The sequence below is a fragment of the Camelus dromedarius genome, chromosome 3, assembly GCF_036321535.1.
Source record: "Camelus dromedarius isolate mCamDro1 chromosome 3, mCamDro1.pat, whole genome shotgun sequence".
NCBI lineage: Eukaryota > Metazoa > Chordata > Mammalia > Artiodactyla > Camelidae > Camelus > Camelus dromedarius.
In genome coordinates, this window is record NC_087438.1 from 119,016,747 (window position 1) to 119,033,022 (window position 16,276).

Here is a 16,276-nt window from a genome sequence, read left to right on the forward strand (position 1 = left end):
TCGTGACCCTGAACGCCATATATGAGAAAGTGGCAATCAAGATGACTGAGTCTGTTAAGCTCCTTCTGCAGCTGAGGTCATTTCTACACCAGTTTTAGAACCAGGTCAAAACAGAGACTTTATCTTTTAGGCACTTCAATTCCAGTACATTACAGTCTTTAGAAAACTTCAAGTGTAAACGTATTTTCTCTAGCTTTTATGAGAAGTGAATTAGCTGCAGCTATGCATTAGTAAAAGGGACAAAGAAAGCTTTAGAATGTCCAAGCTCTGTGTAAATATGTCAGTGCTTAATAATAATTTCAATTACATTAGATCATGTACCCTATTGTTGAAAGTAAATAGTCTCTCTATTGCAAATAAGTGGAAGATGGTCGTGGTTCCAGTGGCAGATTTGCTTGTGCGTTACGGAGAGGACAAGTAATCACACTGTCATGTGTCCTCCCCCCATGCTGTTCCTGTTAGTGTAGCTCCATTCTCATCAGCTGTGGCTTCTATAACAAATGTTTCTTCTCTCTGGCTTGTATCCCAGCCAGCGGCTTAGGGGCCCTAGTTAACTGCTTCCCACACACTGCATGTGCCTGGGTCGTTCTCCCAGTTGTCTGCTCAGTGGTCATCTTCTGAAAACACTAAGACCAATTCAAATTTTGAACTAGGAGGATGTTTTATGTTCCCCAAATGCTTCTAGCAAGTTGCCCCGTGTTTTGTTTGTTTTCTTCAATAGTCCTACCTTCCTGCCGTTCAGGGAGACAAGAGAATTTCTCTTAGCAGGATGTTTAGAAGTAGCTTTCTTTCAACTTACACCTGACAGAGGACAGTTCTTGCCCATTGGAAACTGTTGTGCTTATAAATTTTAAGGAACGGGTGATTTTGTTTTTTTTTTGCCTTGTGTGATATTGCATTCATAGTGGGAGAAACTCTTACAACAGTGTGTACAGTTGGAATTAACATAGTAGCTATTTTAAGGAATTCAAAACAGCTTATATGAAAAAAGTGTGAATTGTGTATATATATATATATACATATTTAGCTTGTTAACTCATGTGTCCGTGGCTTTGATTATGGTCTCAAAGCTGTTCACAGTTTTACAGACTTAACTTTTCTTTATTCTAGCTGCAGAGATCCCAAGGACCAGACTGACTGTGGGAACAACCTAGCCATGAAGGTGTTCTTCTTCCAGTTTGTCAAATACTACTCCTCGTGTTTCTACATCACATTCTTTAAGGGCAGATTTGTGACTTATCCTGGAGATCTGGTGTATTGGCTGTGAAAATACAGAAATGAAGACGTGTGAATACAGCTTTGTGTTCGGACAGTCTAACCTGTTTCATGTTTTCTCTTAGTTGCCCAATGAAGAGTGTCTTTACTCTCTGTTCCTTAGATTTTTTTAGGCATAAAATAATGACTTTATTTCATGTTAGAGCTATCTAAAATTTAAATGAGATTTTCTTTCTAATATTCCAGTGTGACCCAGGTGGCTGTCTCCTTGAACTGATGATGCAGCTGACAATAATCATGGGAGGACAGTCCATCTGGAATAACATACAGAGGTGTTACTTCCGTGAGTACTAAGTCATGTGATCTTGGGGTGAGAACGGCCCACCCATCCAAGTAATTTTCCTGCATGAACATCTCTAAAACAGGGGAGACTCTCTGCTTATTAAAGCTCTCCAGATAAGATGATCCAGCCAACAGTGTAAACATACCTCCTGTTTAATAATTATGTTTAAATTCCTTCCTTTTTATGTTTAAATTAAATCCTCAAGTGCTATAGTTTCTGCTTATTAGCCCATCACTGGGGACTGACTGATCAGAGCCCGTTGAGAGATGGCCCTTTTTGGGGCCATGAACTAAGTTTTCCCACAACTTCCCGCAACTTTCTCCTCCTTTTATACATGCATTTAAAAATCCATAACAGGAATTTGTTGAGTGCCTAGTATGTGTTAGTCACTGTATTAAATGTTGTACATATATGTGTGTGTGTGTGTACAATTTAATCACCCAAAAAATCCTTATTCTTATCTTCCTTTTCAAATGAAGATCCTGTGGCTTAAAGAAGGTAAATGATTTGCCCAAGTTCTCATTGCCAATAAGAGACCACTGTGGGACTCAGATGTAAGACCCTATCTCATGGAATTCATGTTCTTCTAAGAACAGAGACTCTCTTGGTGTCCTAAGGCACAGGGCTACATAATGTTTTAAGAGACACTTGTCTAAAATAATAACTACAGAGGTTTTGACTTACTGTTCTCTTCCTAAAAATGAGAAAAGCAGATGTTAGCAAAGGTCACACTGTCCTTTGGATTTTCACATAAGCCCTATCCCATATCAAAGTGGACATTCCAGTGTTATCTGCAATTTCTGAACATTTCAAGGAGCTTAGTGTATTCACTTTCTGTTGTAACAAGTATCCCCAAATGACATGGTAGTAGGAAGAAAAAAGAAATAGTCTCCACTAAATAATACAAATTTAACCTTGTAGGGTTCTTGAACGCAGGAGCCTGCTGAAGTCAAAATATTGGCACGGCTGTTTCTGAAGGCCTCAGGGGAAACTGTATCTTTGACTTTTCTGGCTTCCAGAGGCCACCTACGTCTCTTGGCCTGTGACCTCTTTTCCTTCTCTCAAGGTCAGCATGGTTGTTTGCCTCTGACTCTGATCCTGTGGTCAAATCTCCTCTCCTCTCTCCCCTCTTCTGTCTCCCTCTTCCTACTTTAATGACCCTGGTGATTACAATGGGCTCACCTCTATAATCCAGCTCGTCTCTCTTAGAGAAGGCTGGTTAGCAACGTTAACCGCATCTGAAATCATAGACCCCCTTTGCAAGGGAAACTGACCTCTTCCTATTTTCTGGTGATAAGGACATAGACATATTGGGGGGGAACATTTTTCTGCCCACCACACTAAGCTTTTTAAGATAATTTCTGGCTTTGAGTTTCTGTCCTCATGAAACTGTTGATCTCTCTTCTGTCTTGCCTTCCACAAAATCATTCTGCTCCTGGCCAACCTAACTGCATTGCTCACCACTCTCTGTGGTGTCCCCCAAAACCAATTACACAAGCAATTCTTACTGTTGTTTGGAGCATGGAGGAGAAACTCAAACAACTTGAATTTTGAAATAAAAACCTCCATCATTTTACAATCTTCCATGTCACTATAAAAAACTTATTTTTTAACTTCATTTTTTAATTTTAAACTATTTTAAACTTTGTAACTTTTTTAAAACTTTACTTTTTTTCTTATCATCCTTCATTGTAAGCTCCAGAAACCTGCTACTCTGCCCACCGCATCCAAGTTCCCTTTCACTGTTTCTCCTCCCTTCCCTAACTTTCCTTCACTCTCCCTTATTACCAATTTTCTGTCCATTCTCTTTATAGGGCAGTTAAATTATTTTTTCTTTCCTTCTTTCTGTTTTTGCAGAGTGAACACATTTGTGTGTCAGTGTGTCCTTCCACATTTCTTCACAAGGTCTTCATCTTTCAGCTTCAGGATGGATTACTGTGGTCTGTCTCTAAACAAAGGCATTTCCCTTGTCCCCCAGCTCACCATGCCCCTCAAAAAAAAGATTCTGATCTTTGCTGTGAAATGAATCTTTTTTTTCCCTACTGTGCAGTAGACAACTCTTACCCTGAGCTCACAGTCAGATTTCTCCAGAGGAGTAAAAGTAGCTCATGTGCAAATAATACTACTTTTCTCTGTGAAAAGAAATAGATCAGATAGAGGAAATACTTAACTCAGATTACTCAAAAGCATTTCCTGAAGGAAATAGGTTAATTATTTAACACTAAATTTTGTTGAATCTGGTTATCAGTGAGCTATTTTTACCAATCAAGAAGGATATATTTCCTAAATTGGTACTGAGCAATTCATGTGAAATGAAACTTGCTCACATTAACTAGTTTAAAGTAAAGGATGCATTATAGTATCTGTGGTCTGTTTATACCTTCGCTTAAGTAAGCACATTGTTGTAGGTTCCAGTGAGCTGAACTTTGCCTACATGTATTTCTACTCTGGGCTAAAATATTTAGGGAAAATATTTTGAATTATGTTTCCCTTTTTTGAATACCAGAAATTCTGAATTGTAGCCAAGTTTGAGGGTGGCTTGTGTTTTCCTCACTGCCTCTTCTCTTTGTATAAGGTGCCAGTTTCCTTCTTAATTTTTCATATAAAATCCTAACATACTAAAGATCTATCAATTACTCTTGCTGCCCCAAAACTATACCCATCCTCAAAAATACATAGGAAGGGAAAAGAAAACTTATCAAAGTTAGTGACTATTTTCATGCTATTTAAATATGTCTAAAGGAACATAATGAAATGAATTTTACCATATCTCACCTGCCTCCACCCCCCAATCCCATGTGGGTTTGTTGAGTAGGATTCTGGGAGCAAATGAAGAAGGACAGTGATGCCGTGATCCAGGCTCTCTCTGGGGTCTCCCCAGCACTTGGATCGGCACTTGGTATAAAGTAGGTCTCAGTCCGAGCCAGCTGAGTGAGTGAGTGACTCACAGGCATCGAATGAGTAACATCAGTGAATTAACAGCATTCTTTGTAGGACTCAGAGAATAAGCTGAGTGCCCTATGGCCTTCCCAGCCTCACGTACTATTTTGATGTTGGGGTCATTTCTGGGAATGTTATTCTGTACTTGACAAAAGTCTAGTACAATTCCAGGGTTAAGTAACTTGCCCTAGGGAAATTTTATGATAAAATATTAAGAAAAATGTTTAAATGCCCAACATGACATAGCACTGTCCTTTGGTGTTTAGATAATATATGGCTGTAATTTTCTTACTTTATATGCTTTCTACATTTTCCACCGTGTGTACGCACTACTATATAGTAAGACAATGCAAATATTTAAAAGAGAAAATCTCTCTTCTCCAGATATGATTTGGTTAGAGGATGAGTCAGATAGATATATTAAGAGAATCTTAAATACATGTGTCCATAATTCACTCTTTAAATCCAGGAACAGGAAACTCAGGAATGAAATAGATTAAGAGAATCAAAGATACTTGTATTCAAGATTAGCAAGTAGGAGTGTCCTCAAAAGAAAAGGTGATTATCTATAATTCAGGGATTAAATGTGATAATGAACGTACAAAGACAACATGAAGTAGAAAATGCCACGTGGGAAGCACTGAGTAAAGGGCAATTTACCATGATTATGCCAATATGTGTGGTCAATTCCCAAGCAAATTATTGTGTAACCCCTGCTAGAGGGAGAAAGCTTCCAGCCTTGGCTGGAGAGTGGGGAGGATCCAGTGTCTGTATTTTTTAAAATGTCTACAGGTGTTTCTCATGTGCAAATTGGTATCCCTGCATGAGAACCATAAACCAACAGAAAACCCAAAAGACCGAGGACAATGATAGGTTGCCGACAGCCCAAGCTTTTCTGCCACAGAAGAGTGGTTCCAGTCAGGAAGACTGAGCAAGAGGCTCAGAGTCTTAGCTAAGGACAAGCAAGTCGGGACTTCTAATATGACCTAATGTCATCGACGGGGGAGGGCAGTTCAGCACAAGAAGGGAGCACCAGGTGAGTTAACATGGAAGTTACACCCTGGATCCAAACCGTGATGGATTTGGGTCCCGGAGGGTTAAAGCCCTGCTTCCGTTGGGCATGGACCGCATTCCACAAGAGGCTGAGACAGGAATTATGAGGCAGAGAAAAATTCCCCCAGGGGAATCCCGAGTCTGGGTGCCTGGAAAGGTGATGGACGAGCGCGGTCCCAGCTCCACCCGCACCGCAGGGCTCCGAGTGGCTGTGGAGCTGTGCGCTCCCGGCCAGACCTCAGACCTGACTGCAGTGCTCCGGGCTGCGGCCTGGGGAGCGGCGTCAGGAGCAGGCTGTCCCCGTCATTCTCGTAGGTGCTGCAGTGACCGCCACCCCGGTGGCCACGGCGTTCCCAAGCCAAGGGTCTAAGTGACTTCAACCTTATTTACAGGTGACCGCAGCTGGTTAGCCTGTGTTGCTCAAAAAGAAGATCCCATATGGGGTTTTGATGTGTTAGGGGGTTTGCTAATACCTGGCCTGCTTTGAATCGTTTCATCTTGACAGCAGCCTGGGCAGTCGAAGTTTCACCTCCCAATTTTATTTCAACATTTTTTGTTGAAAGTATAGTTGGTGTAAAATATTGTGTTAATTCTTGGTATACAGCATAGTGATTCACATATACATACATATATATATATATATATATTCCTTGTCATATACTTTTCCACTATAGGCTATTAAAAGTTATTGAATGTAGTTCCCTGTGCTATACAGTAGGATCTTGTTTGAAACAAAAATTACTAAACAAAGTAACAAAGGAAGCAGACTAAACCTATCCATGTATACGGCACAGTTGAGTTTATCTCAGGATTTAAATGTGGTTTTGAGCTCCAGGATCTCTTTATCAACTTATCATATGTAAAGTGCCTGTAGAACACTTCTCAGAAAAATGTTTAAAAATCATAAGATTTAGAGAATAAAGAAGGAAGATAATTATACTGAAAAGCAGGTATCAAAATATAGAAATGGGCATTTTGTGATACAGTAATATCTGAATTATTGGAAGGACGTGTTGAATAAGAGGATCCAGTGGTGGGTCTACTGACCGCAACATTCTGCCACAGCAGTGAGTGTAAATCAACTTCTGAGATCTGCAACAATTGCATTTTGAATGTAAATAAAGTTAAATAACAAATAAGCCATGAAGTGTGGATTCAGATTCAGGGGTATCTCGAGTCCATATCCCCACCACTTCACAGAGCTCCCTGCTCTTCCCCTAATGTCATTGAAAGAATTGGGGAAAGTTTGTGAAGCGAAGGGCATGTTCCATTGCAAAGAAATCTCGTAGCAACCCTGGGAGCATGGCCAGGGAAAGGTTAACGCTGAGATCAGAGGCAGTGGGAAACCTAGCAGGGGAAGCTCTTTACAAGTCACATCATATACTCTGTGTGTGTCCACGTGTGTGTGCATACAGAGGTGTGGGCATGTATGATGTATACACCTGCCTTACGTGTGAAGACGCCTCACTGTCCAAATTTGAAATCCATCCAAACGTGCAGTGCAGTCAGCCGAAGCTCCGCCAGATGCTAAGTTGTCTGTTGTTGCTCTGTCTCTTCTGCTGAACTCCACGAGTAAACCACGCGCCAGCTGTTGCTTTCAGGAACAACAGCTCTGTAGTCTACAGGTCCATGCCTTGTTTCACTGCCAACTCCGAATTCCTTTCAGGACAAATTGCCATTTGAAAAAGGGGGAAGCATTCAGTTGTCCCACAAGCCTCTGAGTGAGGAAAAAATTTAACCTTAGAGACAGCTCTGTGGGACAACATCCAGAAGGGTGCAGAGCACTGGGCTGCGAGTCGAGGCTGTTTCTTTCAAGCTCTGCACTGAATTTGAGGTGGCATGTCACTTCTTTGGCCCTTGATTTGTTCAGCTGAAATTAGGGTCTTGGACCTGTTCGATCCAATGGTAGAGTATCACTTTTCTGCTCAGTGATCCTCCATGGTTCCACAATTCCTTCAGAGGGAAAAATGAACATCCTCACGGCAGCCTCTAAGGCTCCACCCCCCAAAACCACCACTTATTTCCTATTCACTCTGGCCCACACCAGCCTCCATGCTGTCTGTCCAGCGTGAGGGACCTCAAGGCCTGTGATCACTGTTCCCTCTGCCCACACCTTTGCCTCCGTCTTTGCCTTATTCAAAGGTCACTTGCCCCATCCACACTCCTCCCTACCACACATTCCTCAACCTCCTTTATTTTCCTCTGCAGCACTTATCACCAGCTCACCGACCCTGTATTTCTTTCTTTTACTTATTTTCTCTGACAATTTACAAACTGGAAATGCCATGGTGGATAATAGCAGAGAAATGGGGGAAAAAACAAATGAGGGTAGGTATCTTCTAAAAGCTAAAGTGCCCACCTGAAAAGGAGGTAGGAGATAAAGTAGTAGTAGTCGTTACAATTTTGGTAAACACAAGGTACGTAGTCAGGACTAGTTTTCACAATACTTGAGTGTAGGTAGGCAGCAATAAAAAGAAATTTATCCTGAAAACAAGAAATTAAATTCTTGGGAAGATGATGTGTTCAGCTTGAAATGTCAGTAATACTTTTATGACCTTGGTCTGATAATATCTTGCTTTATAATTTGATCTGTTTGACAGATGGGTCATGAATCTAATGATGCCACAGTTTTGGGAGCAGAACAGACCACCCCATGATGGGAATGGGACAACCATCTGTATCCAACGGGCAAACTGGGGTTATTTTATGAATACCCTGAAATGAGTAAGTCATCAGTGGGGATTTCTGTGCTGTCGGTTATACTAGAATATGCTTTGGGTCTCAGAAGCATCGGTTACCGAGCCAAACAAAGACCTAGCATACCGAAACGGATCCCGCTTTTCTCAATTAGATGCAATTATGCAGTCAGGATTTCAAATAGGTTGCCTGTGTATATCTTTGTCAATATTTATGTTGTACAAAGCTGAAGGTTTACTGCCAAGGAATGAAATGGAATACTCATTCAGGTAATTCTCCATCATTGATTCTCAGATCCTTCTGGTCATGTCGTCTAAGGATGAACTCAGAACCGTTACTAGATGTGACTCAGCACGGGCTGCAGCCCGTGTGGCACAGCTGTTGGCTGATATCCTTCTAAACAGAGTCATGTGAGCCCGCCAGCCTGTGCAGAAAGCCCGCAAGAGCATCCTGCCTCATGGCAGCAAGGGTCACAGGGTCACGCCTTCCACACCTCACACCTGCCTTTGACATTTTTCCTATTTCTTCTGGCCGATGGTTTCAGCCTGGTTCCTTGAGTCACCTCATGGCACATCACTGGCTTGAAATCAGGATGAATTTGCTGATCTGGAGTATTGGTAGAACACAGATCCCCTCCTTCTCCAATGTCTTTGTCCATTTCTGTAAATTTGCTTGGCCTTTGTTTCTCTTTGTTTGAACTTGGTTTTGAGCTCTCGGTTGCCTTTAAATTGTTGCATCTCAAAATAGATTTCCATAGGAAACTTCATCTTTTCTATTATGCATGGCGCACTTTTATCTACTAGAAGGCTGATGATGTGCACGTTTTGTATCTGAGAACTTTGAGCTCACCACTGCCTTGAATTACTTTTTTCTTTTTAAGCTTAGGAGACAGGAAAGTATTTTTGTCAATAGGCTTTGCATTTATGCATGCCGGTTCATGTCTGCAAGACACCCCATTGGGCTTCTTGTTTATAAGTCTACAGAAAGAGGGAGTTTTCTTTTTCCTAAATTACATGCTATATATATAATAATTGCTTTTAAAATATATAATATACATAGAAACGCATCTGATTCCCTCGGTGAATGAAAGGTCATTTTGTGTCATCTTCAGTTAGCTATGCTTTGTGGCCTGGTGTCTGATTTGAGTTTCATCTTTGCTTTTGTTGTGCTTAGTGACCAGGTTCGATTAAGGGTGCAGCTCCTGTCCCTGGTGTAGAAATTATGTTCGTTTTTTCTGCTTATTTTCAAAAGGACTTTAATCCAATGACCTGTTATTCCAAAATGAGTCATAATTGTAAATATTTCTTATTGGGGCTATTATCAGCATTAATAATAACAACAACATTCTGAGGGCAGCATATCATTTGGTATTTTAACACACACGAAAAAAGCCTTGGAAAATAGTTATTGTTCTAGATAAGTCAAATAAAGGTCATTGAAAGGAAAAGTTGTACGCTTTTGGGAGAAATTGATAGGACTTTTAGAAATTTATAGTCTCATTAAAATACTAATTAAATAATTCAGCCTAACTCTACCCTACATAACAGGATGGAGTAACAGCTATTGTAGAGAGATTGTTCAGATTTATTCGTTTTCCTATTCTCTAAATAATCCCTAACGAATTAGAAAATTCAATCCATTTCTGAGAGTAGGCAGTCTGTTATTCTGTATTCAACGCTGGAGTGAAACTTATTTTGTGTTCTTTTCGTTCATGGGAGATAGGATTTCCAAGTGCTTTTTGAATTATTTTTGTTCCTCTCAAATAAAGTGCCTTTGGTGGTGATCTCCTGACCTCAGTTTCCTCCTCCCAGTTTTCCCCATGATCATTAATGACACCACACCTGCCTTTTTAGTTAGGCCTCTTAGCCGCTGAAGGGGAACAGCTTCTGACAGATGACCCTGGAGCCCTCCACCCTTGCTTCTTTAGGCCTCGCACCCTGCCACCATCCCTAGTCTCCTTCGCCAGAAGTATCTTTCTCTGCTTTTCTGCCTGGAAGGGCTCTTGCCAAGCCTTGGCAGCAAACCCTCAACTTTTTAGAGATTTTCTGCTCTCCTCTCTAAGCATGAATTGCAGTTGATTCTTGTCTTGATGGTGCGTGATCATGTCTGTGTCCATTGCGCTCCCCGGCTGGACTGATCCTGTCGGAGGCAATAGTCAGGCTTTTCATCTTCCCGTGCATGTCTGAAGCACCACAGCCTGGACCCTGGTTCTCATACGTGTTTAAGTGACTTGAGCTTGGAGTTTCAAGGCACTCACATACAACTGTTAGATGAGTTGGCGGTAACATTGTCCCCAAGGCCCCCACAAGTTTCTATAGGGCATATGTTTTTTTCTGAGTGAAATTTCTCTTTTATTTGTTCTAGTGATTTCCCCACTGTCCTTTGAGATTATTGGAGTAACCCTGAGTTATTAACCACAATAGCTCACCCCCAGAAGCAAAAGATCCTGCTGTTTGAGAACTCAGACACGGGACATAAGAGAAATAATCTATCAGTCTTAAAATCTGGAAGCCATAAGATACCGTTTTGTACTTAGAGCACCCACAGCACAAACACCAGTCTCTCAAGAACTTGGCGCTGCCTTCCCAGAGGGCGGGTGCCGTAAGTGAAATGCAGTGAGTGATGAAGTGAGAGCTCTTCGTCTCTGGTACTGCCTTTTCCACCCTTGCTGTGTTAACTTGATCTTCCCTTCATATATTATGTTCTCCATTTAATTTACTGCAGTTAATATCAGTTGTTCTTCAACATCTCCTTGCACCCGCCCCCTCCATTCCCTCTCTCTCCAGTGCTCTCCCACCCACGCCTCTCCTGCGCTCTCCAGGACCAGGCCTTTCTCCCCCACACCCTCACCTCTGTTCTGTCTGCCCACCACCTGCACTGACATTTCCTTAACTCCACAGAATGAACTTTCCAAAATGGCAGCTGAGTAACTGGGGGGGATTGTAGACCTCTCCTCTCTTTACTGATTCATTCATTTATCTATCCAACAAACACTGAGCACCTGCTATGCCAAACACTGTATCAACTGCTGAGGAGACCAAGACAGGTAAGACTTGGTGTCTGCACTCCGCAGGGCAGGCGAGACTTGGCGAGTAGTTGATGGATTCCTAAGCAGGTGAACACACATTGGACTTCATAGAGCTGGGAATATTTGAACTGAATTTTGAAAGGTGAAAGGAAGTTAGCTCTCTAATGTGTGGTAGAGGGAGTGGACACTTCATGCAGAGAGGTAGAGACATATAAGGGTACACGGCATGAAGCGGCTTGGCCAGACTGAAGAACAACAAGTAGGGTTAGAACAAAGTATCCACAGGTGGGAATATCAGGTGCACAAGGCCACTGTCACGATGGGTCTTGTGTGATTAGACTTGAATGTATCCTTAAAGAAACAGGGCTATATTGGAATATATGTAAGCAAGAGAATTGTATAATGATTATGTTAAAGTAGATCTGGTTATACTGGCAGCAGAATGGATAATAACATTTTTGGGGGGAGGCCCATATTTTGGGGGGAAAGGATATTTCGGGGGCCACCCCAGGTAATCCAGACAAGTGGCACACCCCTGCAGAGAGGCCCTGGGCAGAGGGAGAGAGTCGTGGGTGGCAGAAGTGGTGACTGCTGCAGAGGGGACTACAGGGCCGGGGCGGCGGGCTGCAGAGCTGCTGAGGTGACTTTCCAGTGACCCATCTGGAGAGTGGATCTGCAGTGGGAGTGTAAGGGGAGGAGATGCATTCGAGGAGATGGTTCTGTGTGTGGCATTTTGATTGCAAAATGTCTATGAGACATCTGAGGAGTGATGCCCGTTGTTAAGCTGGATTCAACAGTCAGGAGCTCAGAGGAGCTGTGGGTGAGGCCGTGGGGGCGATTCATTCCTGCCAAGTGGAGGATTGAGGACGAGGCCCTGGGGAAAAGGGCCATGTACATGGCACATGGGAGAAGAGAAATCCACCAAGAGAAAGAAGAATAGCAGAGCTGTTGGGAGAAACTAGTTGAGGCAACACAGAGAAGGCTGTAACCTGGCTTAAGAGGGATTTGAACACTGACTAAAAGGAGCATAGTGAGAAAGGGGGGGGGGTGTGTGGGGCAATAAAGAAAGAGCTAAAGCCCACCTTTAATTGCCAAGCCTGGGGAAAAGGAGGAGGAGGACTATACTTAGGTAGACTTTAAAAAACAGATCTGTGTGTATCTGTGTGTGTGCATATGTGCACACAAACTTTTCTGTCTGGGCTTTTTAAGTTTATTTAATAAAACAAAAATTAAGGGGGGAAAACATCCCCCTGAGAGGAAAATATTTGTCCACGGCAAAAGCTAACTGGTAATCAAATAAACACGAGCTGAAAATGCTGACTAGTTTGAAACACGCAGCCACCGGCAGTACAACTCCTGTCTCAGTGCTGCGATGAGGGCCGTGGGGGATGCAGGGCTCTGAGCCCTGAGGAGTCTTCAGCGCAGGTACTTCTCCAAGAAACTGGACTTTAAAGGGAAGAAGAAAGTGTAGAACATATCAGAGAGCAATACAGGGCCGTGAGAGAGGGTTGGGCCAGGGTTCGTTTTGTTTTACAGTGGGCGTTTCTCGCCTTGCTGAGTTGCTAGGCCTTTGCTCTTTTTGGTCTTTGTTCCAAAAGCTTTTTAGAAAGTTCTTCTCGCTTGAAAATCTGAACACATTTAATCATGTTGGGTTATTTCTGGTGTTTTATTTTTTAATTAAAAAATTATCTGGAATTTATTTTAATGTCATAAATGAGGACAGTCTACCAGGCCTTCCAATGATTTAGCTAATTACTGCAGAACTTGAATCCACTGATTTGAAGTGTCAGTTTTATAATATTACTAAAATCTCATAAATATCCACGTCTATTCTTGAAATGTAATGTATTTCATTCATACTCTCAGTGCACTATTTCTATACTGTTTCCATGAACATAGATTAATACCTCCTAGAGTTGGTCCTGTTTTATCCTTTTCCAGAATATCCCTAATACTACAAATTCAAACATCCCTCCTCATTACTTTATTTGTATATATAGGTATATTTCTGGAATACATTTAGGATCACTTTTCAGATTTTTTTCTTAAATCCATTTGGGAATATTAACTAAATTTGCATTCAGATACTAAATTTATTTTGGAGAAAAAATGTTCTATGTCCCCCAAATTTGAGTCTGCCCACTGAAGAGGGTGGTGCATTCTACTGTTCATTCAATCATCTTTTTTTTTTCTTTTTTTAAATCATTTATCAGAATCTTCTTAATATTTTTCATTAATTTATTTCTGAATAGTATGTGCCTGCTTTGTCATTATAAAATGATATCTTTTCTGGGTTTTGATCTGGGTTGATTGCTAATAAACTCTTAATTTCTGGCTTCTCTTGAATAAGAAGGAGATCTGACACTGTGAGGCCCTATTTCCAATATGGTGATGGTGAGCATTGCGTTTCCTTAGGATGTCCACTTGCCAATTTGCCAGTGGCTGCACCCACTCCAAGCATTTCTGCTACTTACCTGCCCCCGTAGGCAGATGAGCTCATGTAGGGTTAGGTGGGTTATGGACACAGATACTGACATCAATGCTGCCACGCTGCTGACCCTGTGGTGTCACTAACTCTGGTTCTTTCTCTCTGACCTCCCTGAATATGACAGCTCCTTTTGGGCTGTGGACCTACTGCATCTTTCCAGCACTGTCGGCTTTTCTGCAACACACGCCTGCCTCTCAGGTCAGAAGCAAATGTCAGCTCCTCCTACCCATCCACCCCATTCACGGTCTTGCCGTTCCTGGCCAGAGTGGTCCCTACCCCTTGACTGAGCAGTAACACTAAAGGGACTATAAATTTGCCTCTCATCCACTGTCTTAGTTACATACCTGTGCTAGTTTACTTTAAAGGTCTGCCAGTTAGGAGGGGAGGGTCTAAAAGTCTTTTAGATCTCTGACCTTATCATTTCTAACCGCTCCCCCACCCTATGGAACAGCTTACCACAGATCTCTGCTGCCCCATTTGTAGCATTGCCCTGTAAATTACACACAGAGAGAAAAGAACTTCTAAGCCACCACCATAACTTTGACTTCCTGTGACCACACAGACCATAGAAATATCAAGATAAAAATTCCTGAAGAAGAATATTTTGCTTAGGAAGACACTTTAATTGCATACCTTTCTGTGACTTGTAATAACTTCATAGACTCTCTGAATGTGCTGCACTCACTTTCCCAGACTCAAGGGAGCTTGCTCACTTGCCTATATTCAGTGTATTTCCTCCAACATTCTCTATGCATAGCTTTCCCAAAGGTACATTTCTTATTTCTATTTAAATTGTTAGATACATCCACAATATTCTTTTTTTAATCCTCAAATACAAATCATCTTCCAAGATTGTATTATTTCAACACTGAGAGTGAATAATTTGCTTCAAGATTCCCAAGTTTATTATGAGCAAATAATTATGTTTGGTTGAAGATTTTTAAGTATGTTATTTCTACTAAGGGTATATATGTGAAAGAAACAGGTTGTAATGAGTCTTCTTTCCAGAGATTTTATATTTGCCTTTTGTTTGGATTCTTTCACTGTTGTACATTATTATTACCATGAATGTCTTTTCTCTTTGGGATTTAGTTCACCATTTTCCCCTCTCTCTTTACAGGAGTAAAAGAATTTATGTTGTCCTTCCATCCATCCACCACTCCATGTTTTGTGTCCATTCCTTCAACAGGTATTCAGTTTGGGTTCACCACAGTATATGTGGCCTCTTTCCAGTGGCCCCTCTGTTGGCTCTGGAGAACAATATATTGGAAATCAGAGTGGGTACGTGGAACCTTGACTACCCAGTATAGACACATTGTGCCAGAAAAAGCCCAGAACATCGCAGCATGGCAGCCCACCATGCAAGGAACAGCAATTCTGGCTTTGGTGGACCAATGTGAATAAAAAGGCTTCATTGGGTGAAGACTTAGAAAAGTCCAAAAATGCATTGGCGTTGTTTCCTAAGGAATCTAGTGTTGGGTAATGTTTAATATGAGAGGGAGATGCTAACACTATCATCGTTATAAACAACATAGTTGTTGTAACTGTAATTGTTATTATTTTTAATATATTTTCTTTATAATTATTATTTGTGACTTACAAGACCCTTACAGAGGCAGTTGTTAAGGAGCGTGGCCGTTATACTGTTGCTGAAGTGTTAATTCAGTAGAAGCATGGTAATAGCATTAATAAGTACTCACTCTTTTGATCCTCACATTGACTATAAAGGTCACCCGGCAGTGCATGTATAATGGAGATAGAAATCTATCCGTTTAAGTGTTTGTAGAACTTAAAATAAGAGCAGACATTCCACCGCATTTGACCATATATTCCAGACTATCAGTTTAAAATAGGAAATACCTGATGAGGCCATAGAAACCCTTTGTGCATCCCCAATCATTCACTACCTTCCTGGTCCCCTGGGGCAGCGGTTCTTCCAGAAGGTGGCCCCATCTCTCCTCCCCACCCCACTCTTGGCCTTTGATACCAACTGTTGGTCATTAGCTAAGCATCCTCATGTCCTGCATGTGTCTGAGCTGTGAGGGAACAGAACTCAGCTGTTTACAAACTGTATTGACTATGACCAGTATGAACAGCCTCTCTCCTTCCCTGCCCACAACCCAACAGTGCAACACGGGGCTCACAACCACAGCGATTCCCATGCCAGCCCATCAGGGAACCTTCTTCCCTAGAAATATTCTTACAACCAGAGATGTTTCCTCCCTTACTTCACTGCCAGTTTCACTCCCAGGTTACAGTCCCCATCTAAAGGCTATCCCAGTTTGAATTTCTTAATCAAGTCGCATTGACCCTGAGTACCTGGCTTTTTCCTATGAGCACTCATAGAAATAGAACAGGGCCAGGCAGTGGCTGTGGGCCAGGTTCCTGGGTGAGGGGACTTGCTGGGAGCTTCAGGTTCTGTAGCCTGGCCCGAGCTTAGCTCCCAACACGGCGTCTTCCCATCTGCATTATTTCGGGCCAGGCTTCAACAGTTCAGAGTTTCATTTTATCA

At 41.9% G+C, this 16,276-nt stretch overlaps 1 protein-coding gene across 1 annotated transcript in view; it reads left to right on the forward strand.

Annotated features, from left to right (window-relative positions):
• Positions 1-16,021, forward strand: part of LOC135321036 (anoctamin-6-like) — a 49,106-nt gene extending 33,085 nt beyond the window's left edge. The window contains exons 4-6 of the mRNA XM_064484597.1: positions 1,462-1,558; positions 8,152-8,275; positions 14,885-16,021. Of these exons, the coding sequence (XP_064340667.1) occupies positions 1,462-1,558; positions 8,152-8,162 (108 nt within the window). The 3' untranslated portion in view covers positions 8,163-8,275; positions 14,885-16,021. The remainder of the gene's footprint in view (positions 1-1,461; positions 1,559-8,151; positions 8,276-14,884) is intronic.
• The last annotated feature ends 255 nt before the right edge of the window (positions 16,022-16,276 follow it).